At 38.2% G+C, this 17,750-nt stretch overlaps 1 protein-coding gene across 2 annotated transcripts in view; it reads left to right on the top strand.

The window, feature by feature from the left end:
• Positions 1 to 17,363, top strand: part of LOC109066929 (membrane-associated phosphatidylinositol transfer protein 3-like) — an 82,757-nt gene extending 65,394 nt beyond the window's left edge. Inside the window, exons 11-21 of one of the 2 annotated variants that reach the window (XM_042771248.1) lie at positions 3,482 to 3,682; positions 4,326 to 4,474; positions 6,280 to 6,396; positions 10,288 to 10,404; positions 11,026 to 11,174; positions 11,429 to 11,578; positions 11,935 to 12,118; positions 14,422 to 14,550; positions 14,659 to 15,045; positions 16,293 to 16,653; positions 16,725 to 17,363. In XM_042771248.1, the coding sequence (XP_042627182.1) occupies positions 3,482 to 3,682; positions 4,326 to 4,474; positions 6,280 to 6,396; positions 10,288 to 10,404; positions 11,026 to 11,174; positions 11,429 to 11,578; positions 11,935 to 12,118; positions 14,422 to 14,550; positions 14,659 to 14,976 (1,514 nt within the window). In that variant the 3' untranslated portion in view covers positions 14,977 to 15,045; positions 16,293 to 16,653; positions 16,725 to 17,363. Of the gene's footprint in view, positions 1 to 3,481; positions 3,683 to 4,325; positions 4,475 to 6,279; positions 6,397 to 10,287; positions 10,405 to 11,025; positions 11,175 to 11,428; positions 11,579 to 11,934; positions 12,119 to 14,421; positions 14,551 to 14,658; positions 15,046 to 16,292 lie in introns of both variants that reach the window. The other variant, XM_042771246.1, reaches the window with a different exon arrangement.
• The last annotated feature ends 387 nt before the right edge of the window (positions 17,364 to 17,750 follow it).

The raw sequence follows: 17,750 nt of genomic DNA, 5'->3' as shown, positions 1-17,750 counted from the left end.
GCTGAAAATTCAGCTTTGCCTTCACAGGAATAAATGACACTTTAAATTTATTAAAATAGAAAAAATTAGAGTTGCAATTTTATCTTACAATATTACTGTTTTTACTATATTTTTGATTAAATAAATGCAGCCTTGAGCATAAGAGACTTAAAAAAATTAATGAACCACATTTTTTAAATCAACTTAAATTAACAAACACAGTGAGACGGGCAGCGCGTGTGCTTACGTGACACTCCGGTCAAGTCCAAAGTGAAAGTTCCGAAAGAATATTAGAGCAGTGACGATGGTGAAGGGATAGAGAGGACCAAGCCTGGGACGTTTTATGTTTTTGTGTGTGCTTGTATTGTTTGTTTTGGTTATTTTGTGAATTAAAGTGAACTTTCATTTTGAGCCAGTTCCTTGTTTCAGGGTTTTGGCTCCAATGAAGTTAGTTGATATGGGAAGGGAGGAGGTGGGAACTGGCCCAAAATCAACATACACTTAAATTCTTTATTAATATTTTCATTACTTTATTTTCTCATAAGAATTGAATGGTACTGTAAGTAGACATGCTTTTCATCCCTTTATCACAGAGCATGTCAGTGATTGCTGATTAATCAGTGGCACAAAAAGTAGTTGTACATTTATTGAACTGAAGAGCATTAAATTTCTATACATAATACAGTAGTCACAGCTTCCAAACAATCATCTATATTGAATGATTGTGTAATATCTGCAACACTTAAGGAGTAAGTTTTGGGGACGACGCTCCACTTTAAATACAAAAAAACGGACAGGAGATTAGATTAACATCGGTGCACTTGACTTTGAAAAATAATGTGTACTGATGTCTTTCCATGGTTGAATGGACAAGATACCTTCTGATGTTCATTCATGTTTATTTCATGCTATAACTAGTAAAGAGGACGAGATGATCAGTTCACATGCCACTTAAACTGAGGCATTACATTTATCTGTCACGACACATTAAAGAGTCACAAATTGGTACTTATTATTTGAATTTATTAAGAAGTGCCTATTTAATTGTATGTTTTCAGTTATCCTCCTTGGTGTTTTATCACTGCATCTGTGCTCTCTAGCTGTATACAAGTCAAGTGTTTGTTCATTTGTCAAACTAATCTCTCACACAAATGTTTTCATCAGTGTCGTGATCACAACAGAATATGTTTGCTACCATTTATATGCATGTTTCGTCTTGGTAAGAATGAGTGGGATTTTTGTAGAAAGCCCATCGCTCACATAAATAGATGGCTTTGGTAATGCTAATGAACTCTGTATCGAAAGTGTGATCAGTCTCTCTGCCTGTTCCTCATGTCTGCATAAAGAGCAGTCTTATTTCCTGTGTTAATCCGGGTTTGGTGTAATGGTGCTGTCTGATTCCAGTCCACGCTTTCTGAAGAGAGAGCTCCTGTGAATTTGTATTCTGCGGCTGGCTCCGAAGCCTTTAGTGACATGAGAAATTAAGCAGCATAGCCATGCGTCCAGCGTCTGGCAAAAACTCCTGGGAAAAGGTCAAGCTGAGAGACTCTGCAAAACTGTACCCACATAGGAGAGTTTGGCTCTTTGGAGCTTTTTACAGATTGTGGCTACTGTTGGAGCAGACGTCAGCAGATTCTGAACATGCCTTAGCTAAGATCTCAGAGATGTCAGCATGACTGGAAAGCAATAAAATCACAGAGGCTTGTTCTGATGACCAGCACTGATAGGACTGCCCCTACTTAGAATTCACACCTAGCTTCAGTATCATGATCTCTGTCCACTAGCCCTCCACCCTGCCCGTCTCCCAGCACTCCATTTCCCCTTTTCCAGATCACTATTACCAGAGGCATACCAATCATTATAACCATAACCCTATTTGGGCGAGTGGGGTAAGATGTGTCAGTTCATGATTGGCAAACAGGGCATAATTAGGATTATATAATGATGAGAATTGTTTCACATATTCAAATATTCTTTGCATTTTTATTTATATGTTATAAATGTTGTTATTGTTATTATTAACTTATAACGTATATATTTATTCAGATTTTAGTTCTATTTGATATTTATTTTTGAATTGTGATTATTGAATGATTTCTAATATATATATATACATACATACACACACACACACACACACACACACACACACACACACACACACACGCTAACTTCAGCAAGTTAGTTAAGTCGACCGTCAGTTAAAATAATAAATATTGCATTATATAATATAATGAGAATTAATATTAACATTTGAGCATGATGCTTTTTTAAATATTTTTATTTGTAGAATTTTTTTTTTTTTTTTATATATAAATTCTCACTACAGAGTTTTAAGAAGCATATTGCTGCAAAAGTACTAGAGTGATGGACATTTATGTTAACTTTATTTTTAAATGATTTCTATATGAGTGTATCCGTAGCAACTAGGCATTTAAACCTGTGTCATGCTTGTGAAAAGAGGCTGATATGATTTATAATGTGTCCTCCCTTCACTTTTTGGAATTATCCTACACTCCTGTCTGTTACAGACATCCAACCATCCCTGTCCCCCACATTTCAGTGACTGTCATCATAATTGAAGCCCTGGCCATTTGTCAGCCCATGGCAAAGGCAAATGAGAGAAGCCATTTGCTGGAATGACAGAGGAGAGGTGCTCTTCACCACCTGTAGTGGTCAGTGGCACACAGCTGCCAATGTCACACACACATATTCCCGCTTACACGTGCATGTGGTTGTGCCTATAATGTGGGCCAACCTAATGGGATGTTTTCTGCACAGGCTGCTGGACTAATGAAAACAGATTCAATTTACCCCTGTCAGAAATAACAGGCCATGTGTGCACGAGGCAGCAGGCATATAAAGGGACAGATTAGCAAAGGTGGACACTTAAAGAATTTCTGCCTGCATGTCATTCTGTGTTCTCAAAGAGGGAGGAAAGGAGAGCACTTGATCCCTGTCAGGAAGCATTTAGGGCCATTGCACAAACATAGTTTGACGTTGTGTTGAGTTATATTGAGAGTGAAAGGGAGGCTTTTGTTGTTTTGGTTGTGCAGTGGCTGAGGGTTTTATAAATTCAATTTAAACAGGCAATTCTGGGGTCATGGTGTGGTGCTGTCTATAATTGTACCAGTTCTCTTTCTTTCTGTTTTTCTCACACACAAACACACATATTGCATATGCATTTATATTCACGGTTGTTCCATTAAATCAAAGAAAATCCCTAAAATGTGACAGATTTTGGCATATCAGTTATCACTTGAACTTGTATATATATACAATTTTTATATGAATTGTATACATTTTTATATTAATTTTTATAAGTTGTTGAGACATTAACGTAAAGACTCATCTAATTTTGATTCTTTATTTTTACCACAGGCAGGCAGATATTGTACTGAAGCCAAAATTCTGATATTGATCCAACCCTAATGTACATATCCAACTGTCACCATTATAATGTTTTTTTTTTTTTTTGTTTCTTTCTTTCTTTTTCTCCCAGTTGATGAAATCCACAGCTACTCTGATGTGTTCCTCCCCGGTAGCACGGTTCCGGTGGGCGCTCCGCACTCCTCCTCTCCCCAGACGGAGCACAGTGCAGGTGGGCGGGTGGGCGTTGAGGCCCGCAGGTCCAGTTTGACCAGCATGGACAGCCAGTTTTCGGGCTGCTGGGAGAGCAGGCTGAACAGCACCATTACCAACAGTGAGTGGGCAGCGGGTGGGCGAGCTCCGGGCACAAAATTAAACTCTCTTACTAAGTTTATCTAAAGCTCTTTGGTCTTTTGTCAGACCTGCTCTTCACTCCATACTGCACTAACCTCATAATTAGAGATGGTTTTTGCTCTCTAGCCAAGCAATGCAGCGTTAAGGGCTCTCTATGCTGCCAAAAGGTCTGCTGCAGTCTATCTCTGTTCAAGTAGATCATATCTCAGCTGCAGAGAAAGGACATAATGGCAGTTATTAGTCCAAAACATGGCAGTTTTATTAACACTGCTTTATTCTTACAAGATCTGTCTGTCTCTGTTGAGATATATATATGTAACAGTACAGTAGAGGCAAGTGTGCTAAAATGTTTAGCTTTATTCTCTATTATATGTTTTTCTCTTTTATACAAGGGCATAAAAATGGTCTTAAAAGTGGGGAAACACATTATAAACTCTGTCATTCTGGTTTATGAATGTTAATTAGGTGACACTGTCCTCCCAATAGTAACTGAAAGTTATGTGGTTGCCAGGTACCTGCTTTTATAGTGCTTTAATCATTAAAGAAATCATACTGATTTCAAACAAATGTGAACAGTTGTGTGTATTAACCAAACTGTGTTTGTGTGTGTCTGTGTGTGGTAGTTTCTAGTAGCTGGTGGGGGTCTAAGCGGTTGGATTACGCTCTGTACTGTCCAGACGTTCTGACATCATTCCCCACAGTGGCTCTTCCTCATCTGTTCCACGCTTCTTACTGGGAATCCACTGATGTGGTCGCCTTCCTTCTGCGACAGGTACTTTCAGAGCCATTTATTAAACATGTAGCAAAGGTCAAAATCATTTTCTCATTTTTTGCTATGAGACAGTGACACCTCAAATCATCAGCAATTCTATTTTTAATTTTTTTTTATGTATTTTTTTTTTTTTTTTTTTTATTGTGCATCTGTAAGGTCAAAGAAATGTAAATAACTTTCGGACTCCCTGACTATTGCTCTCCTCATGTCAGAGAAATCAAATTAGTCCTACGTGACAAGACTGCAACCTCTACCTCTAAGATAGCAACCTCTATCTGTCCTCTATCAAAAGAGTCCCTTTCTCTCTGTCCGCTCTTCTTAATATGTTCCTAATTCGTCCCCTTCCTTCCTCTCTGTCTTCTGTGCTGGAAATTTCGATGCACCCAAAGGACTGCATCTCATTCTAATATGCCTTTTTTATTCATATCAGCCGTACCTCTGGCTGAGGGACAAATAAATGTGGCACATCCTTCACATTCAGAGACTTTTGAAGATCAAATCACTAATGTAGTTCTCAGTGCAGATGTACACGGGCTTCACTTTTAGAGTGTCAAATGCAAATGGCACCTCTTATTAAATTCACTCTTAAGAAGCGGCCTCGGCACAGGTGGAGAGGAAGTAGTCAGTTTGGGCAAATCATAGACCAATCTATCTTTCTGAATGCAGTTCCTTTAGAATTGTCTTTGTCTGCGCGAAAGAGGGAAATAGAGCTGACAACATTTCCAGCTGCAGTGTTTGATTGAGGTGTCACATGCCAGATAGTGGTGTTATCTGTGTGCAAATGTTGTGCTTTTGGTTTCATGTTTTATGTACTTGGTCTAATTTGGTTGTGTTCTCCTTTTGTGTATTTTGTGTTCCTCAGAACCTGTTAAATGGAAAGCTGTTATTGTAGACACCATTATGACATGATCAAGTCATTACACGCCACTTATACATTTCAAAATGTCATGTGAAAAGATTGAGTCTTGCCAAAGTGTGTACAATCATTCAGAGATTTAAATATGGGTTGTTCAGTATGGAAAAACTGTGGATTTCTCTGTTTTTTTATGGTTACATCAAATGACGTGACAGTGTATAGTTTTTATTTTTAATGACCTTTTATTTTTATGTTTCAGTTTTCATTTTAGTCATTTTGTTCTGTGCTTTTATTATTTTCATTAGAGATTTATTTTATTTTAGTTTGAGTAATTTTAGTACTTCAGCTTAAACTTATTTGATTTCAGTAAATTGCTAAGGCAACATTTCTCATTGCTGAAGTTTTTTTAAGTTCACGTTTTCATCTAATATTTATAATTTATTTCAATTCAAAGCGAATTTGCTGTTTCAGTTAAATAACAGCACTGATGTGAGACTGACACACCTTCTCTTAAACATGATGTGATTTCTATTTCCTCCTCATTACACTGGGCAGCCCCACCCACACTGAAATCTCATTGGTCCAGCCACTTCATCCACATGGCTGTTTATTAAACAATTGAATATGTTATGATTGGCTATGAATGTAACATCAATTTGAATGAGAAAAGTGATCACTTATGTTATTCGGTATAACACCACATACAACCCATACTTTACTGTCCATTTTGTATCATTTCTATCCAAGGATAATGTGCAAAAACTACTAGAACGTGGGATAACCTGTTTTTTTTAACCAAGGGCAGGCAGGAAACCTGTTATCTGTTGAGAAACAATTGTAATTCTGTGTGCTGCTTCTAATTCCACAAAAATTCCACATTTAACCTTTAACCTCCCTTAGAGGTTGCATAGCCTTGCATAACAAAAATATCTTTGTGATTGATTGACAGGTGATGCACTGTGACTATGTGAAAGCCCAAGAGATGGAAAACTCTGACTCCGCCCCCTTCTCACCTTCAAGTTCGAGGGAGAAGTGGCTACGCAGACGCACACACGTCAAGCTTAGGGTAAGGACAAACATGGCCAAGCTGACAAAAACACACTTTGTCACATACATTGGAAAACCTCCAAACACCATTAAGCTTTGTGTTCTCACCCAGGTATGCAGTGACGTGATGCAAGTTCAACCTACTCTTCATTATAAGTGTCTGTTGTGATTAATTGTAGACCTCTGTGCATGAAACCTGCTGAGTAATGTTATCCATCAGGTAGATGTCAGTGTGATAGAGGTATCATCTGCAGCAGTGTCAGACAATGTTTGCCTCTTGAAATTGATTTTCAGTGGTTAATATGTGGGTATATTATTTTTCTAACTACATAAAAACATCACCGCATGATATATTGGTACCATATTGGTTATTGACTGAGTTTTTTTATTTATCCAATCAGTCAATGTTGGATACTTAAAGTTGCAATATAACAGAAGTAGCAGCAGATATGTTCTTCCATATTGTGACATAAATCCAAATAAAACAGATTATCAGAAGAAAGAAAAAAATGTAGGCCAGGGACTTTGTTCCGTCCATCGGCCGTTAATTGGATGGAGGCATGTCTGAATGCGAGCTTGATTGTAAGAAAGGGGTGGGGTTAAACAAACTAAATAATTAGAGAAGTCTGGCATATGTCACCAGAGGTGTCATTGAGATTTCACTGGATAATCAAGAATTTAAATATCAGTGCTTAATTTAAATCCCTAATAATAATAGTGATTTAAAAAACTGCCTGGTCTCTATGTCAGATTGTAAAGTTTATTGTCTGCTGTCACTGTAGATTTTGATGTAATAGCTGTTTCGATTGGAGACATTTTTTTGGCCACTATATTTAAATGTCCTGGGCATTTTTGTCCCTTTTGAATGGCATTTCCCCCCCATGAGCCCTGACTAATTTCTGAGTCTGGTCTACAGATTCAGACAGACGTAGATACACACACACACACAAATCACTCAAGTAAAAATGTGGACTGCAGCAGAGTCCTGACATTGTACGAGAACTAAAAATATCCTCCCTCTGCCAGGGCTTTGAGTTTTTCAAATACGGCACACAATAGCTCAGCATGTGTGGGCAGAAATCTGCACCTTAGGAAAATAAGCATCACGGCCGACCTTGATTTACATCTCGGAGGCACATCAACACACTTATCTAACAGTGCTGCTGAAAACTACTGCCTGTACTGGTTTACACAGTATTTTAGCACTCGCTTTCAAAAGAACCCGCAATAACATTTACATTACATTACATTGAAAGAACAAAAGAAAAGAAAGAATAGAGCAAGCTAGAGAGTGGTAGCGTTAGAGGGTCAAGTAAAGATGGAAGAGATCTGTTTCTAACCGATTCTTGAAGATGGCTAAGGACTCAACTGCTTGGATTGAGTTGGACCGGTCATTCCACCAGGAGGGAACATTTAGTCTAAAAGTCTGTGAAAGTGATTTTGTGCCTCTTTGGGATGGCACAATAAAGCGACGTTCAAAGACCAAAGACCAATTCTTCGCAGTCCTTCACTGAGGTTAAGTATAGCTGAGTGAAACACTTCTGTGTTATCACCGCCACATTTTCTTTTCTCGGGGAATGTATTTTTGATCACTCAGGACCTTGATCTGAAATTGTGGTAATTTCTGCCGCCTGCTGAGCCCTTCTGAATGCACTCATGGCCTCAATAGCATTTGATCAGAGCTCTTGCTAGCCTTTCAAGTCAAAGGCGTTTCTATGCAGTCATGTTGTTTTTGAAAGACTCTCCTGATTCTGTTGAGACTCTGAATGCATCTGTATTTTATATGCGGCATCATTCTGGCTCAGTGTGCGAGCTGCAAGGCATAAAGTCGGCACCAATCAGGATCCATTCCACAAACATACATGCTTTTTCTACACAGCAACATGCTCCTTTGTCGGATTAGTCTTGTGTCTGAAAATTCACTTAGGTGTGTTACCAGCACATATGGTGGTGTGTTGCTTGTTGGCTGTTTGTGCACATCTCATCGTTATGTGTGCTGGTTTGGAAGCTTATCATATGGCAATCATGTATGGGCCCATGCCAAGATGAATTATTGACTGATTTAATCAATATGTAAATCGCTGCAAGCTGAGAAATGTTTAGCTGCTTCATTAAATGACAAATCTGCACAATCATTCCCATTAGCTTGTGTGGGCTAATGATTTACGGGGCTGTACAGCTCTTTGTGGGCTCAAGCCATACCAGCATGATAGCTTAATATTCACAGTCACAGTACTTAGCTTCACATCCAAAAGTGATCATGCCAAGAAGTTATTTTAAAGTGATGTAAACACTAGCATGCCACAATTTACCTGAAGTTATTCAATTCCAATGACAGTTGGGGATTTCTGGCAATGTGAGTGTCAGCGACTGTTCTGTTGAGTTTTAACAATTACATGACATGCAAACTTAAGCTTAAGAGATTTTTTTAGTGGGGCTTGCGAATTCAAACATTATGACTATTTCTCATGCTTAGAGTTTTTTTTTTCCAGACTGGGTTTTTTGCCGGAAAACACAAAATCCCACAGACTTGCATTGTAGAAGTGATAAGAGCCATATCTACATAACATAGAAACTTAAGGATGAGCTCTTTTGATTTGTAGTAACTAACCAACAAGCACAATCATCAAAATAAAACCAAAATCATGATATGTCTTAGTGTGATTATCAAATCGTAAAAGCTGTGATTTAAATAAATATATGTACTGTGTGCGGCTCATGATCTGGTGTTTTCTGTGTCTTAAGAGTGGCTTGTTTACAGTGAAATGCAGCTTCACACAAACTCATCTCTGCATCTGCTCTCAGTTTAGGTCGCTAATAATGTGCATTTAGGAATGCAACATGTCTTCCTAAACTTGTAATGAAACTGGCTAAAATTAAAAAGCTCAATGGTCAGAAATAATAAACACCTTATGGTTTAATGTTTGAAATATAAAAATTAAGGCAGTCTTTAAAATTTGTAGTTATACTGTAAAATTTCATTATTATGATTTTTTTCTGCTACTGTGAAATATCACAATGGTAATATATCATATTTTTATTTAGTAATAGTAATAATCATAATAACAATGCTAATATTTTTTAGTCATAATAATATATAATCACAACATTATGGCCAAATTATGCAGCCTCACAAACAAGCTCAGCAAATCATGCAGCCCTATAAATAACCATCTAGCAACCACTTCAAACACCCTAGCAACCGCATGGCAACATGCTTACAACAACCACTCAGAAATCCTTAGCTGTGGCATATAAAGCCTTGGGCAAGCACCATTCAAACTTTGTTCAGAAAATGTGTAGCTCTAGTACTATTTGCAGTTTTTTTTAAACCCCAGTTTAATTTAAGCCTCAGTATCCTGTTGCATTTCGTCACTATAGTAGCTGGTATGTGAGAGGGATGTTTTGAGTCTGGCTTATGTGAAGACGCTTTTGTCAATTCAGACGCTGTTTCATAGCTTTGCCTTTGCTCTATAAAGCAGCAAAGTACAGGCTTCTTGCATTTATCTTCCTCTCTGTTTGTCTACTTCCTCTGCTGGCATGAAGGTGACTGTGGCCAGTTATTTTCAGGATTTGCATAGCTCAGTGTTTTGCTGGCTTTAATTTCCCATTTAAGCACAGCTTCCTCAGCAGGGGCTATAGGATTTATCTTCACTGAGCTCTGTGTAGAACAGCTTTGTCACTGAAATGAAATTTATTGGAAAGGGAAGGATTAGAGTGTGACACCCTCTTTTGGAAGGATTTTGTACTGCATACTTGCCCCTTTCCCTTTTTCCATCTGTCTTAAATGGTGCATGGCAGTATTATCAGTTTCATTTACACTCATCCTCTGCCTTATTTTTCACATCAGACTCTGTTGTGGCAGGAAAACGATAGAAAAACACAGACATCTCCTTTTTTCTGTCTGCAGAATGTCACCGCCAACCACAGAGTCAATGATGTCATCGCAACCGAGGACGGGCATCAGACCCTGGTTGGTCGTTTCATGTACGGTCCGCTGGATATGGTGACCTTGACTGGGGAAAAGGTGAGAGAGCAGTGGTCCATTATCACTGAATATGCATTTAAACATGCTGTTTAACTAAAATGTCAGTGGAATTGTTAAGGGGTTGTTTTTTTCACAATGGAACTACTCAGAGATGTAAAAAATACTGGTCCTTCAGCTGCAAATGAACCAAGGCTGCATTTAATTGATCGTAAATACAATAAAACAAGCAATATTTTGAAATATTATTTCAATGTAAAGTAACTGTTTATTTATATTATTTTAATACATTTTAAAATGTAATTTATTCCTGTGATGGCAAAGCTGAATTTATTCACAAATTTCTTAATTATTATCAATGTTGAAAACCATTTCTTTGATGAAAGTAAATCAAATTTAAAAAATTGAAATCTTTAGTGGCATTATAACTGTCTGTACTGTCACTTTTGTCAAATTGTATATTCATTTAATTTATTTAATGCTTCAAATAAAGTATTGAACAGCAAAATAGTGCTTGCTTTGGTTTTGAAATTGATTTAGAGCAGTGTCACAGGCACTGGTATTGACTACTGACATTTTGGTGTCGTGACAACCCTAGTATATCTCAATAATCTGCTTCCATCTCACTCGCTCCCTCTGTTTCTGTGTTGTTTTGTCTCTTAGGTGGATGTGTACGTGATGACCCAGCCACAGTCAGGTCGCTGGGAGCACTTAGACACTGAGGTGACCAACAGCAGTGGCAGAGTGACCTACACCATCCCCAAAAGCAAAAAACTGGCCGTGGGGGTCTACCCCATCAAAATGGTTGTCAAGTAAGTCAGTGGGACCCTGAAGATTACTTGTAATGTATCCAAAATGGCTGTGCTCTCAAGGTTGTCTCAGCAGGGATAATTTGTGAGGATACTAAAGAGCATTCAATTTGGCACTCATAAAACTCTCACCCTGAGGGCTGAAGGAGAAGGACTCCTCACTGTTAAATTGATCTCGGGCCTCATGCCACTTCTCGAGCTTGATCAAGAGCTGGATCTGTGTTCTCCTCGCACCTCATGTCACTCTTTCCTTGCAGGGGTGACCAGACAAGCGCGGAGGCCTTCCTGACAGTCTTACCTCGGGGGATGGAGTGTGTCGTCTTTAGCATTGACGGTTCATTTGCCGCTAGCGTCTCTATTATGGGCAGCGACCCTAAAGTACGGCCCGGAGCTGTGGATGTTGTCAGGTAACAATTTCACAGGGAGGCTTTGTGTGTAAATGTGTGTGAGAGAGGATCGATGCTTTCATTTCATGACATAGCAAGATTGAAAAGAACTGGCCTGACGGTGAGGCACAATTGGATTTCATTTAATAGAGATATAGCGAAATGCTGATATCAGATATCAGATGGGGTTTGGGATTTACAAATGGACAATCCTGGGTTGTTTCCCAGACTGTCCTTGGGCAAATTTACTGCTTTGTAAAATGCAATCTGTAGTTGAAGGACTAGGCGCCATGACTATCTGGGAATCAGTCCCCAATTGTTTTTTGCCAAGCAATATGGGTTTGTTCAGAGGGTAAATGTTAGTATTTTGCATGCAGACACTGGCAGGACCTGGGCTACCTGATCATTTACATCACTGGCCGTCCAGACATGCAGAAGCAGAGGGTTGTGTCCTGGCTGTCTCAACACAACTTCCCCCAGGGGATGATCTTTTTCTCGGAGGGGTTGGTGCATGACCCTCTTCGCCAGAAAACTATCTTCCTCAGGAACTTGGTGCAAGAGGTAAGTCTTCTGCTGCTGTGTCCACAAATTTAGTATATGGGTCATTCCTGTTCTGCAGTACCTTTTGAACTCTGTAACTGTAATGTAGGAATATTCATGTGTTGTAATTTTAAGTATTTCTGTAAGAGGATACACTAGACTTTCAGAAATATGCTCTGGTCAAGTTCAGGCAATTTATGAGTCATAACTTCATATGTACATTTGAAGTTGAACAGGATGGAAGTCAATAGCTGTATTTAAAGGGATACTCCACCCCAAAATGAAAATTTGTCATTAATCACTTACCTCCATGTTGTTCCAAACCCGTGAAAGCTCCGTTTGTCTTCGGAACACAATTTAAGATATTTTGGATGAAAACCTGGAGGCCTGTGACTGTCCCATAGACTGGTAAGTAAATAACAGTGTCAGGGTCCATAAAAGGTATGAAAGTCATCGTCAGAATACTCCATCTGCCCTTAGATATGCAATCTGGGTTATATGAAGCGACGGGAACACTTTTTGTAAGCAAGGAAAACAAAAATAATGACTTTATTCAACAATTTCTTTGTCAGCAGTCTCCTCTGTGTCTCTCCATATCACCATATGCTACGTATGCTCTTCTGTATCATCTGCGCCACAAGGATGCCCTGTTTTCTTTTAAATCAATGCTACTGTAAATACACGTAGAAACAGCACATCCTTGTGCCAGATCTGATGGCAGATGGAGTATTCTGACAATGACTTTCATACCTTTTATGGACCTTGACACTGTTATTTACTTGGCAGTCTATGGGACAGTCACAGGCCTCCAGGTTTTCATCCAAAATATCTTAAATTGTGTTGCGAAGATGAACGGAGCTTTTACAGGTTTGGAACGACATGGGGGTAAGTGATTAATGACTTAATTTTCATTTTGGGGTGGAGTATCCCTTTAACCAATGCTCAATGAGATTTAGCTTTCATGAGGGTGTTATTTTGTAAGTGTTTGATAAACCATCTTTCAAATGTTATGACATTGTATAGATTTTGTAATTTAAAAAAAACAAACAATCGAGATAGAGTAAGATAAATGAATACCACAAAACATCACAAATTTCTTCAGATCAATAGTTAATATTGCTGGTGTTATTGCTGTTGGATTCCCACCAAAAATGATGTCACTTGCTGGAGGATGATTGAGGAACTGAGGAACTGTCTTTTGTTAGTTAAAAGAAATCATTGAGGAACTGTCTTTTGTTAGTTAAAAGAATTTTACAAATGATTAACAAAGGAAAGTGAAATTCAATAAACCTTCTTTATATCGATTGCTATTTAAAACTGTTTCCCTCAGAAAATAGAACATAAATTTGAAACAAACTTTGAACATTCAATAGCAAATACTTAAACTAATAACAAAACATACATACTAAATATGATCGCATCATATGACCCTTTAAGAGAAAAAAATAAATAAAAATGAAGATACACCTTAAATGTTTGCAAATATGGCAAAAATGGAAACATCCATTACAACCAGCAAAATTATTTAAAATTCAGTTTTATGTTCAGTTAATTGAGATAAACTAGCTAATAAGATTTCTGTACTTGGTAAGATAAAGTGTTTTATACAATATATAGAAATATACACAACTGTTAAAAAGTTTGGGGTCAGTTTATTTAAAAAATACAATTTATTCAGAAAAGATGGATTAAACTGAGGCACTGAGGCAAGGATGGATTAAATTGGGATGCATTAAATTAAAATACTTTTTATTCAGAAAGGATGCATTATGTTGATCAAAAGTGAAAGTCAGGAAATTTGTTTAAAAAGATTTCTATTTAAAAGAAATACTGTTCTTTTGAACTCTCTGTTGATTCTGGAGTGGGGGGGGGGTGGTATTTCACTGTTTTCACAAAAAATAATGATTTTTTTTTAGCACCAAATCAGCATATTAGAATAATTCTTGTGGCCCCGAAGACTGACAGCTGAAAATTCAGCTTTGCCATTGCAGGATGAAAAGGATCAAATTCTGCAACTGTAGTGAGCATAAGAGACTTCTTTTAAAAACATAAATCTGAACCCAAACTTTTAAATGGCATTGGACATACAATATATGTACATTGTACAAATATATGATGGAGACAAGAAAATATAACACATAGTAGGAATGAAGAGTAAGAAACATCACTTTTCTTTATTCCTTTATTTCTGCTTCTCCTGGTCTATCTCTCTCTCACGCTTGCTTCCTCTGTCTCACGCATGAGTAGTCACACAGGAACTGAGGTGTTTTCATAGTGTATCCTCAGGCTGTCTATCACACTTTGCCCTTTTCTCATGTCGCCAGTGTCACATTAAAATCAACTGTGCCTATGGCTCCATGAAGGACATTTCCGTCTACAGCATGCTGGGCCTCAAACCCAACCAGATATATATAGTGGGACGGCCCTCCAAGAAGTACCAGAATCAATGCCAGGTTAAATATCTTTGATTGTTCCTTGTCTTTCATTAAATTTCCACCATAAATGGTCAAAATGAATCTAGTTTTCTCTAATATATTTTCATGTCTTGTGATCTGTCACAGTTCCTTAGTGAGGGCTATGCAGTACATCTCTCCTCCCTGCAGTTCAGTCACAGAGCCCGGCCCAAGAAGAGCTCTGTGAGAATGGTTCTTCGAAAGGGCTCATTTGGTCTGTCAGCCAAACCAGACTTCCTGTGTAAGCGGACACACCTTCGCCGCACCATGTCGGTGCAACAGCCTGAGCCACCCATGACACCCAACCCTAAACCAGAGCGAGCTCAGAGCCAGCCCGAGTCGGACAAGGACCCCGGGGGTGGAGGGGGTCCAGGCCATGCCATGTGGCCACGGGGGTCCATGCACCGTGGCGACACCACTCCCTGACCCGAGAGAAACATAGGAGGGATGGAAAAAGGACAGATGGGAATGATCTCTCGGGTGGACAGAGCCCAGGTAAGCTTTGGTTGTGGGCCCAAAACCCAATTTCACATTTTTTAAAAAAAATGTAAACACACTCTAGACGAGTGGTTCTCAACCAGGGAGCCAGGACCCACTAGGGGGCTGCAATATGGCTTAAATGGTTTAAGGCTTAAAATGGCTAAAGAATAATAATAAAGAAAACAATATATTATGCATATTGTGCATTATAAATAATAATATAAAAAATATTTCTTAATTTAATTTGTTCCCTTAACTATGGCCATTTTTATTTAACAACCAAGGAATTTTAAAAATTTGATTTCTAGACCTGGAAGTCATGGGAATTAATAAAATTTTAATTTTAATGTTAATTCATTGTTAATAAAAAGGAAACCACAAAGAGCATTTAGTTTTTAAAAAAATATGGAATTATTTTAATTACTTATAATTAATGTAATTATTTAAATATACTGCCACTCCTAGTTTCTTTAATTAAAAATTTGAAAAGTAGCATTTTTTCATCCCCTTCATATTCTGTGTTGAACAGTCTCTTAGGCTTTTTTTGTTTTGTCTCTAATGCATAATAAACAGATTTTGTTTGTGGATAAGGCATGACCATGTTTTAAATTAGAGTTAAATCTTAATTTTAAATGAACACACGTCTAGTATTCTCACTACATTATCATTCAGTCTCAGCATCACTGAATTCATAACCCAGTAAAATTTAAAATTTGAATTCAGAACCCAGTAAGACCACAACCCCCACGATATTAGTTTCTTGAATGATTTGGTGGCTTTATCCCACCAAATAGGGAAAAAGTGTTTAGGGACAGTACTAGTGGGTCGACATCCTTTGAACCTCACCATTAAATGGGAGGGTACCCCTCCTCCAGCTTTGGTTCATTTATAGTAAGAACTGTAAAAAAGGCTGGAGAATTATTAATAGAGCTTGGGCCTCCCACTGCCTCATCTCCCATCACGCCGTGCAAATCTTAATGCAAATGTGCAACTGAGGGGCTCCTCTGCTGGGCCCAGTGATCCATAAATAAGAGTGCCCAGACATGCCCCAACTCCAAGCTCTCTTCCCATTTGCCAAATAATGTTTGCCTGATGAGATAGGTGCCAGCCGCAGCCTGCGTGTGATTCCTTGGGAAAACGTTTGTAATTTTCTCTGATGATTTTCATAATGAAATAGATATTTATATGGGTGCTCACTGAAGCGTGACTGCTGTGTGAAGCTCTCTTTGATTCACAATTTCTTTCCTCCCTCAACCCCACAGCATCTTTACTCCTTCTGCTGATGCTGCACCATAAAATAAGACAAATCCCACCTGAGCTGATAAAAACTCCTTAGTGAAGTGCCCTCCGCATGGATTTGACACAACGATGCACAAACTCTGAGTCCTGATGCTTTGTTTCGGCAACAGGAGCAGAGGAGTATTCAGTTTCTAAATTCAATTTCATCCATGCTTCATCCGTCCATGATGATTTGAAGATGCATGTCGGAAGCTTCTGGATTTATTTAGCTTCGTACGAAGGATTCCTCACATCACCCATCAGGAACAAAGAGGATATCTGATAAGATCCTCAGAGAAAACATCAAATTTCCTCACGCCTAAGCAATACAGAGGAAGAGGGAGGGTGAGTATCCCGCTGCTCGGACAGGTGGCTGTGCTTACTCCTACAATAATCCATCTGTTTTAATATTGCAGGCATTTGTCTGGTCTCTGGGCGACTGTCTATGGCCCACTTGTGGCCAGACGGACGTGCAAACTGTACATTAACCTTTTGTGCCAGTGTGGCGACCTGTCCTGAACTCTTGTCGCCCCTGTCTCTGTTCAGCCGCTCAGCCAGAACAGTCTGACAGCGATGGCCACCGCTCCTGAACTCCGCCCACTCCTCCGCTGAGTCACGCCACAACTCGCAGCTCTCTGCTACACTGCAGAAGCAACTATCGTTGGTTCTTCTTGTGCCTGTCTCTCACTTGTGTTGTAAAATATGCAGTAAGTGGCACTGAGGCAAACTGATTATGTATAATGTATTTGCTTGTGGCAATATCTGACTGCAGCAGTGCTCGCACTGCAATAAAGCATTTTCTCAATTAGTGTTTTGGTCTATTTTCCAGTGCAAATATTTAAACATCCTTAAAACAAGATAAATTTACTTGTATAACTTGTGACTAAATAAATAAATCAATTGAAAATTTGTAAGATTATAGCAATAGTATAATAAACATGAATGCAAGGATGCATTATATTAATCAAAAGTGATAGTAAAGATGTTTACACTGTTACAAAGGATTTCTATTTCAAATAAAGTTCTTCTGAACTTTCTGTTCATCAAATCCTGAAAAAAGCATGCATTATGGTTTTCACAAAATACTAAGCAGCACAACTGTTTTCAACATTTATAATAATAAGAAATGTTTCTTGAGTTCTGAAATCTGAATGATTTCTGAAGGATCATGTGACACTGAAGAACTGGAGTAATGGCTGCTTGAAAATTCAGTTTTTAAAACACAGCCATAACAGGAATAAATTGCATTTTAAAATATATTAAAATAGAAAACAAATTTTAAACTAATATCTCACATTATTTCTTTTACTTTTTTACGTTCTTTTTAAATCTTTTTTGATCAAATAAATGCAGCATTGATGAGCATAAGATACGTTTTTCATAAACATTATAAAAGCTTACTGACCCCAAACTTTTGAACAGTTGTGTATAAATTAAATATA

The sequence above is a fragment of the Cyprinus carpio genome, chromosome A15 (assembly GCF_018340385.1).
Source record: "Cyprinus carpio isolate SPL01 chromosome A15, ASM1834038v1, whole genome shotgun sequence".
NCBI lineage: Eukaryota > Metazoa > Chordata > Actinopteri > Cypriniformes > Cyprinidae > Cyprinus > Cyprinus carpio.
Note: the sequence above shows the minus strand (reverse complement) of the source record. Positions and strands in the feature narration are given on the sequence as shown.